The sequence below is a fragment of the Saccopteryx leptura genome, chromosome 7 (assembly GCF_036850995.1).
Source record: "Saccopteryx leptura isolate mSacLep1 chromosome 7, mSacLep1_pri_phased_curated, whole genome shotgun sequence".
In the NCBI taxonomy this organism is placed as follows: domain Eukaryota; kingdom Metazoa; phylum Chordata; class Mammalia; order Chiroptera; family Emballonuridae; genus Saccopteryx; species Saccopteryx leptura.
The window spans coordinates 18,028,062-18,041,924 of NC_089509.1; the positions used below are offsets into that span (position 1 = coordinate 18,028,062).

Sequence of the window (13,863 nt, forward strand, 5' to 3'; positions counted from 1 at the left end):
TATGTTATTTTTTTTTATTTTAAAAGAGGAACCAGATATTCCTGTTCTGCAAAATAGCAAGTATTTTATCTCACAGTAAAATAAATGGTTCACTTTTAGATGTAAAAATGTAATTTTAAGCATTTTATACCTCAAATTTTTACAAAAGGCTTAAATATGATCTTGTCTTGGGCATTTGATCTGTGGATTAAAAGATGAACCTAAGCTGGAGATGAGTCAGGTCCAAAGGCCAAAGCTTCTTCACCCCTTTTTCATACCTTCTTTAACATTCAGGACTGCTCTATTCTGTGGGTCTAAAAGGTTAGGATGATCTGGAAGCAGTGAAAAAAATCTTTTATGACCAAAGAAAGATCTTACTATGTATTAGGCAGTGGAGCATATCATATGTATTAGGAATATTTTCATCTAATTTGAAATTTAAATGTATTTTGATACTTCTGTTTGTAACAACCTCTCCAACCTGTATTCTGGTTAAACAATGTTTTCCTGCGCACAACTGTCCTCAGTAAAGTGGAGCCCTTCTTGATGCCTGTAAGCTTCCTAAGAACAAGAATGTAAATTACTACCTTTTCAAGAAGCTGGGATAAATGAGAAAGAGATCAAGTCCTGGCTCTGCCACTTGTCAGCTTGGTCACCTTTAGTATTAAATCATTTACCTTCTCAGCTTGTTTCCTCAATTGTAAAATGGAGATAATAACCAATGTTATGAGCTATGTAATACTATGCCAAAGGACTGTACAAATGTCAGTGACATATTTTTCAGTGCTTTACAGATAGTAGGTGTTAATGTTTGTTTGAATTGTGTAATGATCTTGTGATATAAAGCTAATTTTAGTTTGTATTGATTGAGTGAAATCCACTGTTACTCTAGGAAATTATGTCTCAAGGAACAGCCCTGGCCGGTTGGCTCAGCAGTAGAGCGTCGGCCTGGCGTGCGGGGGACCCGGGTTCGATTCCCGGCCAGGGCACATAGGAGAAGCGCCCACTTGCTTCTCCACCCCCCACCTCCTTCCTCTCTGTCTCTCTCTTCCTCTCCCGCACAGAGGCTCCATTGGAGCAAAGATGGCCCGCGTGCTGGGGATGGCTCCTTGGCCTCTGCCCCAGGCGCTAGAGTGGCTCTGGTCGCGGCAGAGCGATGCCCCAGAGGGGCAGAGCATCGCCCCCTGGTGGGCAGAGCATCGCCCCTGGTGGGCGTGCCGGGTGGATCCCGGTCGGGCGCATGCGGGAGTCTGACTGTCTCTCCCTATTTCCAGCTTCAGAAAGATACAAAAAAAAAAAAAGGAACAAACTGAATCCTTGCTCTACTAGAATGTTTGTAGTAAACTATTTTATAACAGAGTTATGTTGTATTTACTGCAAATGCAACTGATGAAATATGCTAATGAGAAGATAATTAATTATTCCTTTTCCAGAAGATAAATAAATTCTCCTCCACTATTTGAATTTATTGAGTAAGCCACATCTTCCAGTGTTCACAGCATTCCGTGAAAATGTGAAAAAATTAATGCACCCCAGCAGGTGAACAGTTTATTCCCGTTCCCTGTCAGGAATATTAATTACTATTGTTATCAGCTCAGTAAGCCTTTGGCCTCATAGGGTATGTGTGCTGCTGGCTTTGGGATGGGAAATAAATGATGGGCAGACTGTTAATGCTGAGAAATCAATCAGGAGCATTCCCTGCTTTACTGCTTAATAAAGAAAGCCAGTGTCTGTCTAGATTCTGTGTCTGTCCAGTGTTTCCCAACCTTTTTTGTGCCATGCCCCACCTTAACCTTTCTAAAATTTTCATGTCCCCCCCTATGTAACATACATAATTTTTAACATTAAAAAAATTGATTTGTAGGCCCTGGCCGGTTGGCTCAGCAGTAGAGCGTTGGCCTAGCGTGGGGAGGACCCAGGTTCGATTCCGGCCAGGGCACACAGGAGAAGCTCCCATTTGCTTCTCCACCCCTCCACCGCGCCTTCCTCTCTGTCTCTCTCTTCCCCTCCTGCAGCCAAGGCTCCATTGGAGCAAAGATGGCCCAGGCGCTGGGGATGGCTCTGTGGCCTCTGCCCCAGGCGCTAGAGTGGCTCTGGTCGCAACATGGCGACGCCCAGGATGGGCAGAGCATCGCCCCCTGGTGGGCAGAGCGTCGCCCCACGGTGGGCGTGCCGGGTGGTTCCCGGTCGGGCGCATGCAGGAGTCTGTCTGACTGTCTCTCCCTGTTTCCAGCTTCAGAAAAATGCAAAAAAAAAAATTGATTTGTTCACTTAATAAACATAAATGATAGGTTCTAGGAAGAAATCACTATGAAATTGTTAACAAAACACAGTAAGTAAATTTTCAAAACATATAATGAAAAACAGTAAATTCCAAATAATTTTAATACAGATTTTTCTATATTAATTTATTATTTTAATTTAGTGTGATCCTTGCACTTGATGCTTGCTGCACAGAGATTTTATATTAGGTTCTAATTTGGTTAACTTTAGTCTCCAGTCTCCACGTTGTTATATCCAGTCGATTTCTTTTTTTTACCAGTAAATCATTTACAGCACTAAATCCACATTCAGCTAAAAATGAAGATGGAAACGGTAGCAATAGTTTTCTTGCACATTTGGTTGAATTTGGGTATTTGATTTCTGTTTCCTCACAAAGCCATGCCATCGCTCCTTTGATATTAAATAAAGCTTTAACTGACTCATCATTTTGCAATTCTGCGAGTTCTTCTTGATACTGCATATTTGATATATCAGACAAATCCACTAACATTGGCTACATCATCCATGTTGGGAAATCAATTTGTTTTAAATCAGAAAATCTTTCTTTTAAATCAGCCGATAGAATATTCAAATGATTGACAATAACAAGTAAAGCAGTATCAGTTACTTCACATTTTTGGAGCCAATGAAACTGTTTAAAGTTTTTGTTGTTAATATGTTTCTGACATAACTCAATATTGGTAATGAAACCAAATATCTTTGCTTTTGCATTGACAAGAGTTTTATTTGTTCCTTGAAGTTGCTTATTTAATATATTTAGTTTTTCAAAGATATCGGCTAAATAACTCACAAATGCTTTACCATCTATTGTTAACAGATACTTCATTTCAGGTTTGTCGCTTAAAAAATCACTAAGAGTATCAAACAGTTCCATAAATCTTTTCAAACAGTTTCCTTTAGATAGCCATCTTACTTCAGTATGAAGTAAAAGGCTCACATGGTCTTCATTTTGTTCTTCACAAAATAGTTTGAAAAGACGCTCACATTTGGCACTAGCTTTAATAGCATTAACACACTTTATTACTGTATGTAATACTTCATTCAGAACAGGCGAGATGTTTTTAGCTACCAAGTTTTCCCTATGAATAACACAATGCACAAGAATCATTTCTGGATTCGCATCTTTCATCAATTTTAAGCAGCCATTTTTCTTGCCCATCATATTGGGAGCACCATCTGCAGCACAAGATGTTATATTTTTCATTGGTATATCATTAACATCTAAGTAGTTTTTTAGCTTATCATATATATCTTTGGAGGTAGTGGTACTTTCTAATCTTTTACAGAACAACATTTCTTCAGCAAAATGTCCCTTATCAATATATCTTACGTAAGTTATCAATACTGCCTCATTGTCTCTCAAAGTTGATTCATCCATTTGCAAGGAGAATTTTCTTGTTTTCAGCTTTTCAATAAGTTGTTTTTCAATATCCTCACTCATTTCGTCTATTCTTCTGCTAACAGAATTGTTACTGAGTGGCATAGCTTTTACATCTTTGTCATCTTTTTCAAGAACCGTTTTAAGAAATGCTGATATTGACGGTTTTATTAAATTCTCTCCTATAGTGTGATTTTCTCCAGTGTTAGCAATGAATAAAGAAATTTGATAACTAGCCTCAAGAACACGATTATTAGTTGAAGTATGAGCAGTAAATAGAGACTTTAATGTTGTTCTTTTTTTCAAAATTTTTCTTTAAAGTTTTAAAGTAACTCAAATCTGAATTAATATGAGCACTATGTTTCGCCTTCAAATGCGCCTCAAGACGACCTCATTTCACTGATTCGTTGGTCAAGCATTGCTGGCATAAAAGACAAAAAGGAATCCGCTCATCGTGAACAGAGGGTATGAACCCAAATTTTAAATATTCCTCCGAATATTGACAAGTTTTTTTCTTGCTTGCACCACTCATTTTACTATGGGCTATAATAAAAATAAGATCAATTAAAAACTAATATTAAAATATGTGTTAAAATATATTCAATGTGACATAGAGTAAACGTATACTAAAAATTCATATTTATTTAAATGTATATAACACATTTACTACACTACCACCACAAATCAAAAGGTATCTATATTTTTTCCACTTGACAAAATTTTCTGGAAAGTTATGCTTCTAAAATTAAAATTGTCGTGCATGCACTATTATAGCCCCAATAATATTTATAAAATATTAGTGCTTTCTAGCCCCGATGCAAGAAGTACTTAATAAAGAGTTTAATATTGATAAAAATAAAATCAAATACTTACCAATTATATCTATACAATATATATATGTATATTTATTAAATCAACGAGCTTTTACAACAGTTTTGACTGACACTTATTTCAAATTAACACCAACTGAATGATGTGAAACACTACAGAAGTTGCGATGGGCCAATTAGGTGAGAATAACTGCGTTGTTTAGCGAGTTTTTAAAACGTCCGGGGTTCCCCGTGGCAGACGGCACGCTCCGCGGTGAACCCAGGATGAAGTTTACCTGATGACGCCAATCACCCAGTTGATATTTTGGTCTCGTCAAACGAAATTATACTTAATAATTATTTACCGCAATTATTTAAGAATTGCATTTGTTGTTAAATTTGGCACCGATATCTAGCATTGCATTTAAATGGCCCGGGGCGAAAGAGTTAAAGTCGTGTCGAGTCCATTTTCAAATTGCCCCCCTTAACTATCGAATTGCCCCCCTGTGGGGCGTCGGCCCCACGTTGGGAAACACCAGTCTAGAAGGTACTATTTTAGGATCCCAGAAGAGGCAGCCATGGTACCCAAAATGCCCACCATTAGTGTTATTTGGATTTAATAGTCTTTAGAAAGGTCCTACTAAAATGTAAATGTCAAGTGTTATGTTAGCACAGATATCCTTAAAAATTAGTTCATGATTAATCCCAAGGGAATAGATTCCTAAATCACAGACAAGAAGACAAAAGAAGTTCCAGCTTTTGGGAGGTCTGACTCAAGTATGTTACTACGAACCTGAGAAGTCACAAGAGTCTTAGGTATCCCAGGAGGTTGAATCAATGGGAAATACACAATAGTCATCCAAGGCCATAACCTATGCCTTGTTAACCAGGATTCTGCATGTAATCCATTTAAAACACAATCAATTTGCAGTTATGAGATAACAGGTAATAGAAATAGCAATACAAAGAATTTTTAACTCAGAAAGTATTTATTAAACATCAGTCAAGTAGAGACTGATATCAAACAATAGAACAGGGGTCCCCAAACTTTTTACACAGGGGGCCAGTACACTGTCCCTCAGACTGTTGGAGGGCCAGACTATAAAAAAACTATAAAATCCCTATGCACACTGCACATATCTTATTTTAAAGTAAAAAAACAAAATGGGAACAAATCCAATATTTAAAATAAAGAACAAGTAAATTTAAATCAACAAACTGACCAGTATTTCAATGGGAACTATGGGCTTGCTTTTAGCTAATGAGATGGTTAATGTCCGGTTCCATATTTGTCACTGCTAGCCGTAAAAAGTGATATGACGCCCTTCCGGAGCCATGATGCATGTGTCCTGCGTCACCGGAAGTAGTACTGTATGTGAGCGACACCATGCTTTGTGACACCGCCACATACAGTACTCCAGGAGCACAGGATGCACCTCTCACTGACCACCAATGAAAGAGGTGCCCCTTCCGGAAGTGCGGCGGGGCCGGATGGGGACCCCTGCAATAGAGTATACAAACTTTGTCCTACAGGACTGTACAGCTCCGGCCCACTCTTTTCGTTCTCCCCATGAAAGAGGAGAGCAATTAACAAGAACTTCATTTCCACTTCTTTTAAACCTACTTCCCTCTCCCTTACAAAATTACTAACAAGTTAAAAATGGTTAAAAGTTTACCAAAAGGTATCAATAAAAGGCATACAGTAAGATAATGGTATAAAAAATTTATAAGCCAAATTGTTACAAGAGGATAATTAACATCCTATAGAGAGGAGTTGTGAACGATAGCTACAAATAAAAATTCAATGCTGCCAGGCCTGGCCTGTGGGGGCGCAGTGAATAAATTGTCAACCTGGAACGCTGAGGTTACCTGTTCAAAACCCTGGGTTTGCCTGGTCAAGGCACATACGGGAAGCAACTATAAGTTACTCCCTTGCCCTTTTCTCTCTCTCTCTGCTCTCCAAAAGAAATTAATAAATAAAATCTTTTTTAAAAAATTAAATGCTGCCAAACTGTAAGTGTGGTGTTCTGCAACAGGCATCCAAATACAATTTGGGGCAGGGCAGGGACAGGGAAGTGTCTTAACCCAGGGGGGCCAGTTCACTGTCCTTCAGACTGTTGGAGGGCCACCACATACAGTGCTCCTCTCACTGACCACCAATGAAAGAGGTGCCCCTTTTGGAAGTGCGGCAGGGGGCTGGATAAATGGCCTCAGGGGGCCGCATGTGGCCCGGTGGGGCCATAGTTTGGGGACGCCTGAATTAAAAGGTGAGGTGCTGAAGAGTGGTTTTCATTTCCACTTTAAAGCCATTTGCTTTCTCCACTTTAAAACAGAATAGACACCACCCCCTCCTTAAAATGTATTTATGTCCTAGAAGCCCATAATACTGAATGGAAGAATTCTTGACTAGAGAAAAATGTTAATTTCTAGATTTCAATTTCATGTTAATGTAGTTGATAAATATAAAAGAATGGGACTTTTAAAAATTATGCTGTGTTTTGGAATTGTAAACAGCTTTAGCGAGAAAAGTAGAAATATGAACAAAATGTACCTCCAGTGAACACCAAGGCAGCTCAGAATGAAATCAGTGGTTGGTGCAGATATGAGTAGACATTACTTGGGATCTTCAGGGCTTCTATCAGTAGGTGTAGTTGCTCAGTTTTATACAGTAGTGAAATCATCAGTTCTGAGAAGACAGGACAAGGTTTAATTCTTTACTTGGATTTTTAATTTTTTTATTTTTTAAGATTTTAGTGCATAATTCCCTAGCACATCATCCATACACTATATCGTGTGTTCACCACCCCAAGTCAGTCTCCATCCATCACCGTTTGTCCTCCTTATACCCTCTTTTATCTCCCCCATCCCCTCCATCTGGCAATGACCACACTGTTGTCCATGTCCAGAAGTTTTTTTTCCTCTTCTCTTTTTTGCTCAATCTTTCTACCCCCAACCCAACCTCCCAACATCCCCTCTCCCCAACAGCTGTCTGCCTGCTCTTTATGAGTCTGTCTCTATTTTGCTTGTTAGTTCATTTTGTTCATTAGATTCCTCATATGAGTGAAATCATATGGTACTTTTCATTCAATGAATGGTTTATTCATAATTCTTTACTTTTAAATACCAGTTTTCGAAGTAAAAAGTTGGTTTAAAACCATCATAAATGATGTCAAATACACATTTGCCTTTTTATGTAGACTCATAGATTTCCACAGATTACCCTGCAGTTATTACTTTTAAAATATTGAATTCTAGGTAGTAATTTTGTTTTTTGCAGTAGTATGTTTTAGCAATTCTGGAAAAAACTTTCTGTGCATTCTAATCTTGAGCAAAATGAGTAAATAAATTTAGTAAAATTCAGGTGTCTCCTTGTTGGAGAAGGTAGTCACAATGTAGATAAATAGAGAAATATAAGTGTGCCTGTGTGTATACAAACACATACAGAGAGTTCCATATCAACAAAAATGATCACATCTGGTACCCCAATCTTGATTCTAGATACCATTTCCCACTATTAGGGAGTGGAACTTCTTTTAAAAAAAGGCAGGTTTCAGTACAGATAAAGTACAAAAGGAGCTTAGAATGACTTCTTGTGCCTGAGAGTAAGAAAGTACTCAAAATAATGGTATACTTAATGGCAAAAAAAAAAAAAAAAAAATGGCAAGATTCTGCCCTCACCCCTTCTGTTCAGAATTTACTGGAAATTTTAGCCAGGGCAATTAGGCAAGAAAAATAAAAGACATACAGATTAGAAAGGAAGAAACAAAATTATTTGGAGATGGCATGACCTTGTATACAGAAAATTCCAAGAAATCCACAAATAAACTATCAAGGCTAATAAACATATTCAGCAAGGTTGTAGGATACAAACTAAATAGATAAAATTAACTGTATTTATATATAACAGCAATGAATAATCCATAAATAAAATTGAGAAAACCATTTTATTTCCAAAAGTATCAAAAAAGAATAAAATACTGAGGAATAATTTAACTAAAGTACAAGACTTGGACACTAAACTATAAAACATATTGAAGAAAATTAAAGAAGAGAGCCCTGGCTGTTTAGCTCAATGGATAAAGCATCGACCTGGCACACCAGAGGTCGCAGGTTTGACCCCCAGGCAGGGCATGTTTGAGAAGCAATCAATGAGTGCACAACTAAATGGAACAACTAAGTGAAAATTAAACAAGACCTAAATAAATGAAAAGACATCCCATTGATTGGAAAATACAGGGTGAGGCAAAAGTAGGTTTACAGTTGTTTGTATGGATAATAATGCAATAATTAATAAATAATAATACAAGAATAAACTCTGTTTCATGTCCACAACTATAAACTCATTTTTGTCCCACTCTGCATTTTAAAGGGCAGCACTCTGCACATTGATCTACAGATTCAATGCAATCCCCATCAAAAATGCAGGTGTGCTCTTTTTATCTTTTGCAGGAATTAACAGGCTGTTCCTAAAATTCACATGGAAATGCAAGGGACCCAGAATAGCCAAAACAATCTTGAAAAAAAAAGAACAAAGTTAGAGAATTCAAACTTCCAATTCTAAAACTTTCTCCACAGATACAATAATCAAAATTGTATGGTACTGGCATAAGGACAGATAAAGATCAGCTGATTTTGAACAAAAGTGTCAGTACAATTCAATCAGAAAAGAATAGTCTTTTCAATATACTGTAGTTAGACAACTGGATATCTACATGCAGAAAAAATAAAGTTGGACCCCTTCATTATACCATACACAAAAATGAACTCAGTGTGGATCAAAGATCTAAGAGGAAGAGCTAAAACTACAAACAATTAGAAAACATAGTTGTGAATCTTTGTGACCTTGTAGTAGGCAATAATTTCTAAAAGATCACATCAAAACCATAAGCAGCCAAAGAAAAAAGTAGAAAAATTAGACTTCATCGAAGTTCACATTTTTTGTGCTTCAAAAGATGCAAATAAATTGACAACCCATAGAATGAAGAATGTATTTGTAAATCATATATTTGATAAGTCTCTAGTATTTAGAAAATATTAACTTTTACAACTAAACAAACAATACTCATGGGCTTAAACAGGCACAAGGGATCTGAATAGATATTTGTCCAAAGATATATAAATGACCAATAAGCACATGAACAGATGTTCAACTTAATTAGTCATTTGGGAAACGTAAATCAAAACTACAACAAGATATCACTTTACATTTATGATAGCTGTAATATAAAAGATAGACAACAACAAGTGTTGGGTAGGATTTGGAGAAATTAGAATCCTGATACTTTGCTGATGGGAATATAGAATGCTGCAGCCACTGTGAAAAAAACAGTTTCTCAAATGTCAAACATGGACTCACCATGTGACTCTGCAATTCCATTGTTAGATACAATACCTAGGAGAAATAAACATATGTTCACACAAAAACTTATACACAAATGTTTAGAGCAGCATTATCATAATAGCAAAAAAGTAGATAGAAACAACTCAAATGTCCATCATCTGATGAATGGGTTAACAAAATTTAGGATATCTATCTATTCAGCCTATAAAAAAACTGTCTTGGCCCTGGCCGGTTGGCTCAGTGGTAGAGCGTCGGCCTGGCGTGCAGAAGTCCCGGGTTCGATTCCCGGCCAGGGCACACAGGAGAAGTGCCCATCTGCTTCTCCACCCCTCCCCCTCTCCTTCCTCTCTGTCTCTCTCTTTCCCTCCCGCAGCGAGGCTCTATTGGAGCAAGGATGGCCCGAGCTCTGGGGATGGCTCCTTGGCCTCTGCCCCAGGCGCTAGAGTGGCTCTGGTCGCGACAGAGCCACGCCCCGGAGGGGCAGAGCATCGCCCCCTGGTGGGCAGAGCGTCGCCCCCTGGTGGGCGTGCCGGGTGGATCCCGGTCGGGCACATGCGGGAGTCTGTCTGACTGTCTAACCCTGTTTCCAGTTTCGGAAAAATACAAAAAAAAAAAAAAAAAAGAACTGTCTTGGGCCACAATATGAATGAACACTGAAATAATTATACTAAATGAAGGAAGGTGACATATTAATTTCATTTTTAGGGCTGGTCTGTGGTGGCACAGTTGATAAAGCGTCGACCTAGAATGCTGAGGTCACCAGTTTGAAACCCTGGGCTTGTCTAGTCAAGGCACATGGCAGTTGATGCTTCCTGGTTCTCCCCCCTCTCCTCTCTAAACTGAATAAATAAAAATTATTTTAAAAGAAAATTTTCATTTTTATGAAATTTCTATACTAGGCAATTCCATAGACACAGAGGGCAAATTGGAGTTTTCCAGAGGCTAGAGGGAGGAGGTAATGGGGAATCCTTGTTGATACAAACGGGTTTACTTCGGGGGTGATAAAAATGTTCTGAAATTAGATAGTGGGAATGATTACAAAAATTTATAAATATACTAATACCCACTGAATTGTACACTTTTAATAGGTGAATTTTATAGCATGTGAATTATATCTCAAGAAAAAAGAAGGGATCTCCTGCACCCCCAAATTCTAGTCTTCTTTCCTGGAGGCAACTAATGTTATTTGTTTGTTGGGTACCATTTCTGAAATAGACTGTATACATACAAACATTTATTTGTGTATCTATAGGTCCCTAGTTAAAAACAGAAACATGAGAATAGCAGATACATTGCCTTTACAATATAACTTCAAGAACATTCCTCTTTACAATATAATTTGGTGATTATTCCATTTCAGAATATGTAAGTATCCCTCATTCCTTTTGGCTTTGGATATGCTATAATTTAGTTTGCTAATATTCTGCTGCTACAGATAATTGTATATATTTCCATTACATGCACATGAGTGGGATATGCTTCTAACACTTAAATTTCTGTTTGAAAATGTGTTGTATTTTATTTTGATAAACTTTCATTATTGATTTAATGTCTTTCTTACTAGATCATGAGTTCCTTGAGGACATGGGCCATTTCACTTTTGTTGACTAGGGTAATCTAGATATCAAAACGTTGCCTCACATTCTGCTTTATATCATATATTTGTATATGGTCAAACCTGTGTGTTTTGATGTGCAAACTGTCAAATGAAAATTTAAAGCTATATCATTAAAAAAAACAGACAATTATTCAGATTATAGAGATAGGAATTGTTTGTGGGTTTAGGGGTTTGTTTGCTTTTCATCCAATTTTTTTCCCTTTAAACTCTAGTATGTTTTCAAAAATTGTGGGATCAATTACAATATATCATTCTAAGAAATACAGAATCCTTCATTTTATCTAAAGACATCGGTATGTTTTATTAAATATTTGAGTGTTCTTTCAGCTATTAAAGAAAAAGGAGGATGGAGTTGATTTTCAACTTTAAGAGACCTAATAGCGACTCCTGCTGGAGAACATATCAATTTTTAGATTTTTAGATCTGTTTGCTTCTACTAATCAGGAAGAAATCTGGTATTTTATCCTAGGAGTGCTTATAAATAAATATAATTAAGCTTATAGGAGGTGCTTTGATGTTCTAAAAATTATAAATAAATATATTTCCTTTTTTTCAGGATAAAGTCATCTTGGGAACTGATTACCCCTTTCCACTGGGTGAGCTAGAACCTGGAAAACTGATAGAATCCATAGAAGAATTTGATGCAGAAACAAAGGTATGTGCCTTTTACTTCATGGGCTTCTTCCTGTCTTCCTGCTCTAATTGTATTTGGTGTCAGAGCACTTTGACATGTGAGAACAAAGAAAAGGGAATAGTTACACTTAGTATTCCTAGAATTGTTACCAGAAATAGCTGAGCTATTGAAGAGCAAAAAAAGAGTTTAAAAAGCTGAAAGTCAACCTCGTACAACTAAATTCATGAACGCAAGGAAGAAAACTGCAAAGAAACATATTTATTTTTTCACATTTAGATGAATAATAAGAAAATGTCTAAATTTTTCACTTAATATTTGTTAGAAATATACCAATCTGAAAATTATGATTCTAGTAATATGAATATTGAAACTAAAGTCTTGATTAACAAGAAACCAGGGACCAGAACCCTCAAGTAACTGGCTTGTTTTCTTCTGGCATTTGACTTTTAGGGTGGGTAAATATGCCATTATACTGCTACTGTTATTCTTCTCCTTAGGCTCCTAATCGGAGAAGAGTTCAAATGAGATGTGTGGACTTTGTAACATCCACCGGGGTACAAAACAGATGTCGGAGACTTTCAAGAATTTAGATGGAAAATTTATTGGCCAAGCGTTTAACCTGCGCAGGGGCGGGCTCTCGGGTGTCTCAGGGACACTATACTCTTAAAAAGTCGCAGATGAGAGCCGCGCCCAAACGCTTACAAACTAGGTCTTATATAGGCTGAGCAAGCAAGCAGTTTCCAAAAGCAGACTTGGCAATTAGGTATTGGCGGGGGGAGAAGTCACATGGCATAGTAACATAGGGCAGGCAGTGGAAAAGTTTTAAAACTGTTACAAATCTAGATAAACAGGATTTGGGGGCTGGGTCAGCTCTAAGTTCCTTGTTCCTTATGCAACCTCTCATGCAACCTTCAGGGTAAGGCAGGTCCCTACATTCCCCCCTTTTTCTTAGACATGAGTTAAACCTTTGACTCATCTTCTTCCCCTGCTAGGAGCGTGTAAGGCTGAGAAAGAACCATGAGCTTAACAACTTCTATTCTTTCTTTGATGAAACCTAAAACCTTGTTTAGGATTATTGGTCCAATAAAATATTAGAGTCCTTATTCCTTGGAGAAGGTGACCTTGAGAGGCTGATCGGGATCCCGTCGCACTTGCCATGTCCTATTATTCTCTCCTGGTTCCTGGGCCTGCTTCACATGGGATAGGTGGATCCAGTAGGGCTTCTCAGCAATTCTAACAGCAGAAGGTGTGCTGAGCAATACCTGGAATGGCCCTTGCCACCTTGGCTCGAGGTTTTCCCTGCGATGATTAAGGATCCATACCCATTGTCCAGGCTCTGGTGGAGGTTCTCGGGTGCTGCTTTCTTGGGCTGCTCCTCTTTCCCTCCTTAGTTCTCACACTTCCTCTCGGATCTGCTGTAATGCCTGTAGGGACTTGAGGAAATTATGATTAGATACCTCTATTTCCTCTCTAGTGAGCTGGGGAACTAATGGAGTAGGTTGTCCAAACATGAGCTCATAGGGAGTCCACTTGTTGACATATGGGGTACTTCTGACCCGGAACAAGGCGAAGGGGAGTAACTCTACCCAGTTCTCGCCGGTCTCCTCTTTTAACTTGATTAAGGTTTCTTTTGGGGTCCTATTTATTCTTTCTACTTGCCCAGAACTCTGAGGCCTGTAAATGCAATGTAACTCTTCTGGGCACTTTCCCCTATATCTAACTAAAGGGGGAAGCTTCTTGTTTATAGCATTGACCTTAGCACAAGCCTTACATTTAGAAACTATAGATTGTACTATATTCCTAATCTGAGGTCCCCTATAG

At 38.0% G+C, this 13,863-nt stretch overlaps 1 protein-coding gene and 1 long non-coding RNA gene across 5 annotated transcripts in view; one reads left to right on the forward strand and one right to left on the reverse strand.

The window, feature by feature from the left end:
* LOC136378787 (uncharacterized) overlaps nt 1-9,843 on the reverse strand; it is an 82,345-nt gene extending 72,502 nt beyond the window's left edge. For both annotated transcript variants that reach the window (XR_010746637.1, XR_010746638.1), the window contains exons 1-2: nt 9,806-9,843; nt 7,001-7,135 (exon numbers count right to left, since the gene is read on the reverse strand). This is a non-coding gene — a long non-coding RNA (uncharacterized lncRNA). The remainder of the gene's footprint in view (nt 1-7,000; nt 7,136-9,805) is intronic.
* Nucleotides 1-13,863, forward strand: part of ACMSD (aminocarboxymuconate semialdehyde decarboxylase) — an 82,586-nt gene that overhangs the window by 60,555 nt on the left and 8,168 nt on the right. For all 3 annotated transcript variants that reach the window (XM_066345987.1, XM_066345986.1, XM_066345989.1), the window contains one exon: nt 11,965-12,063. In XM_066345987.1, the coding sequence (XP_066202084.1) occupies nt 11,965-12,063 (99 nt within the window). The remainder of the gene's footprint in view (nt 1-11,964; nt 12,064-13,863) is intronic.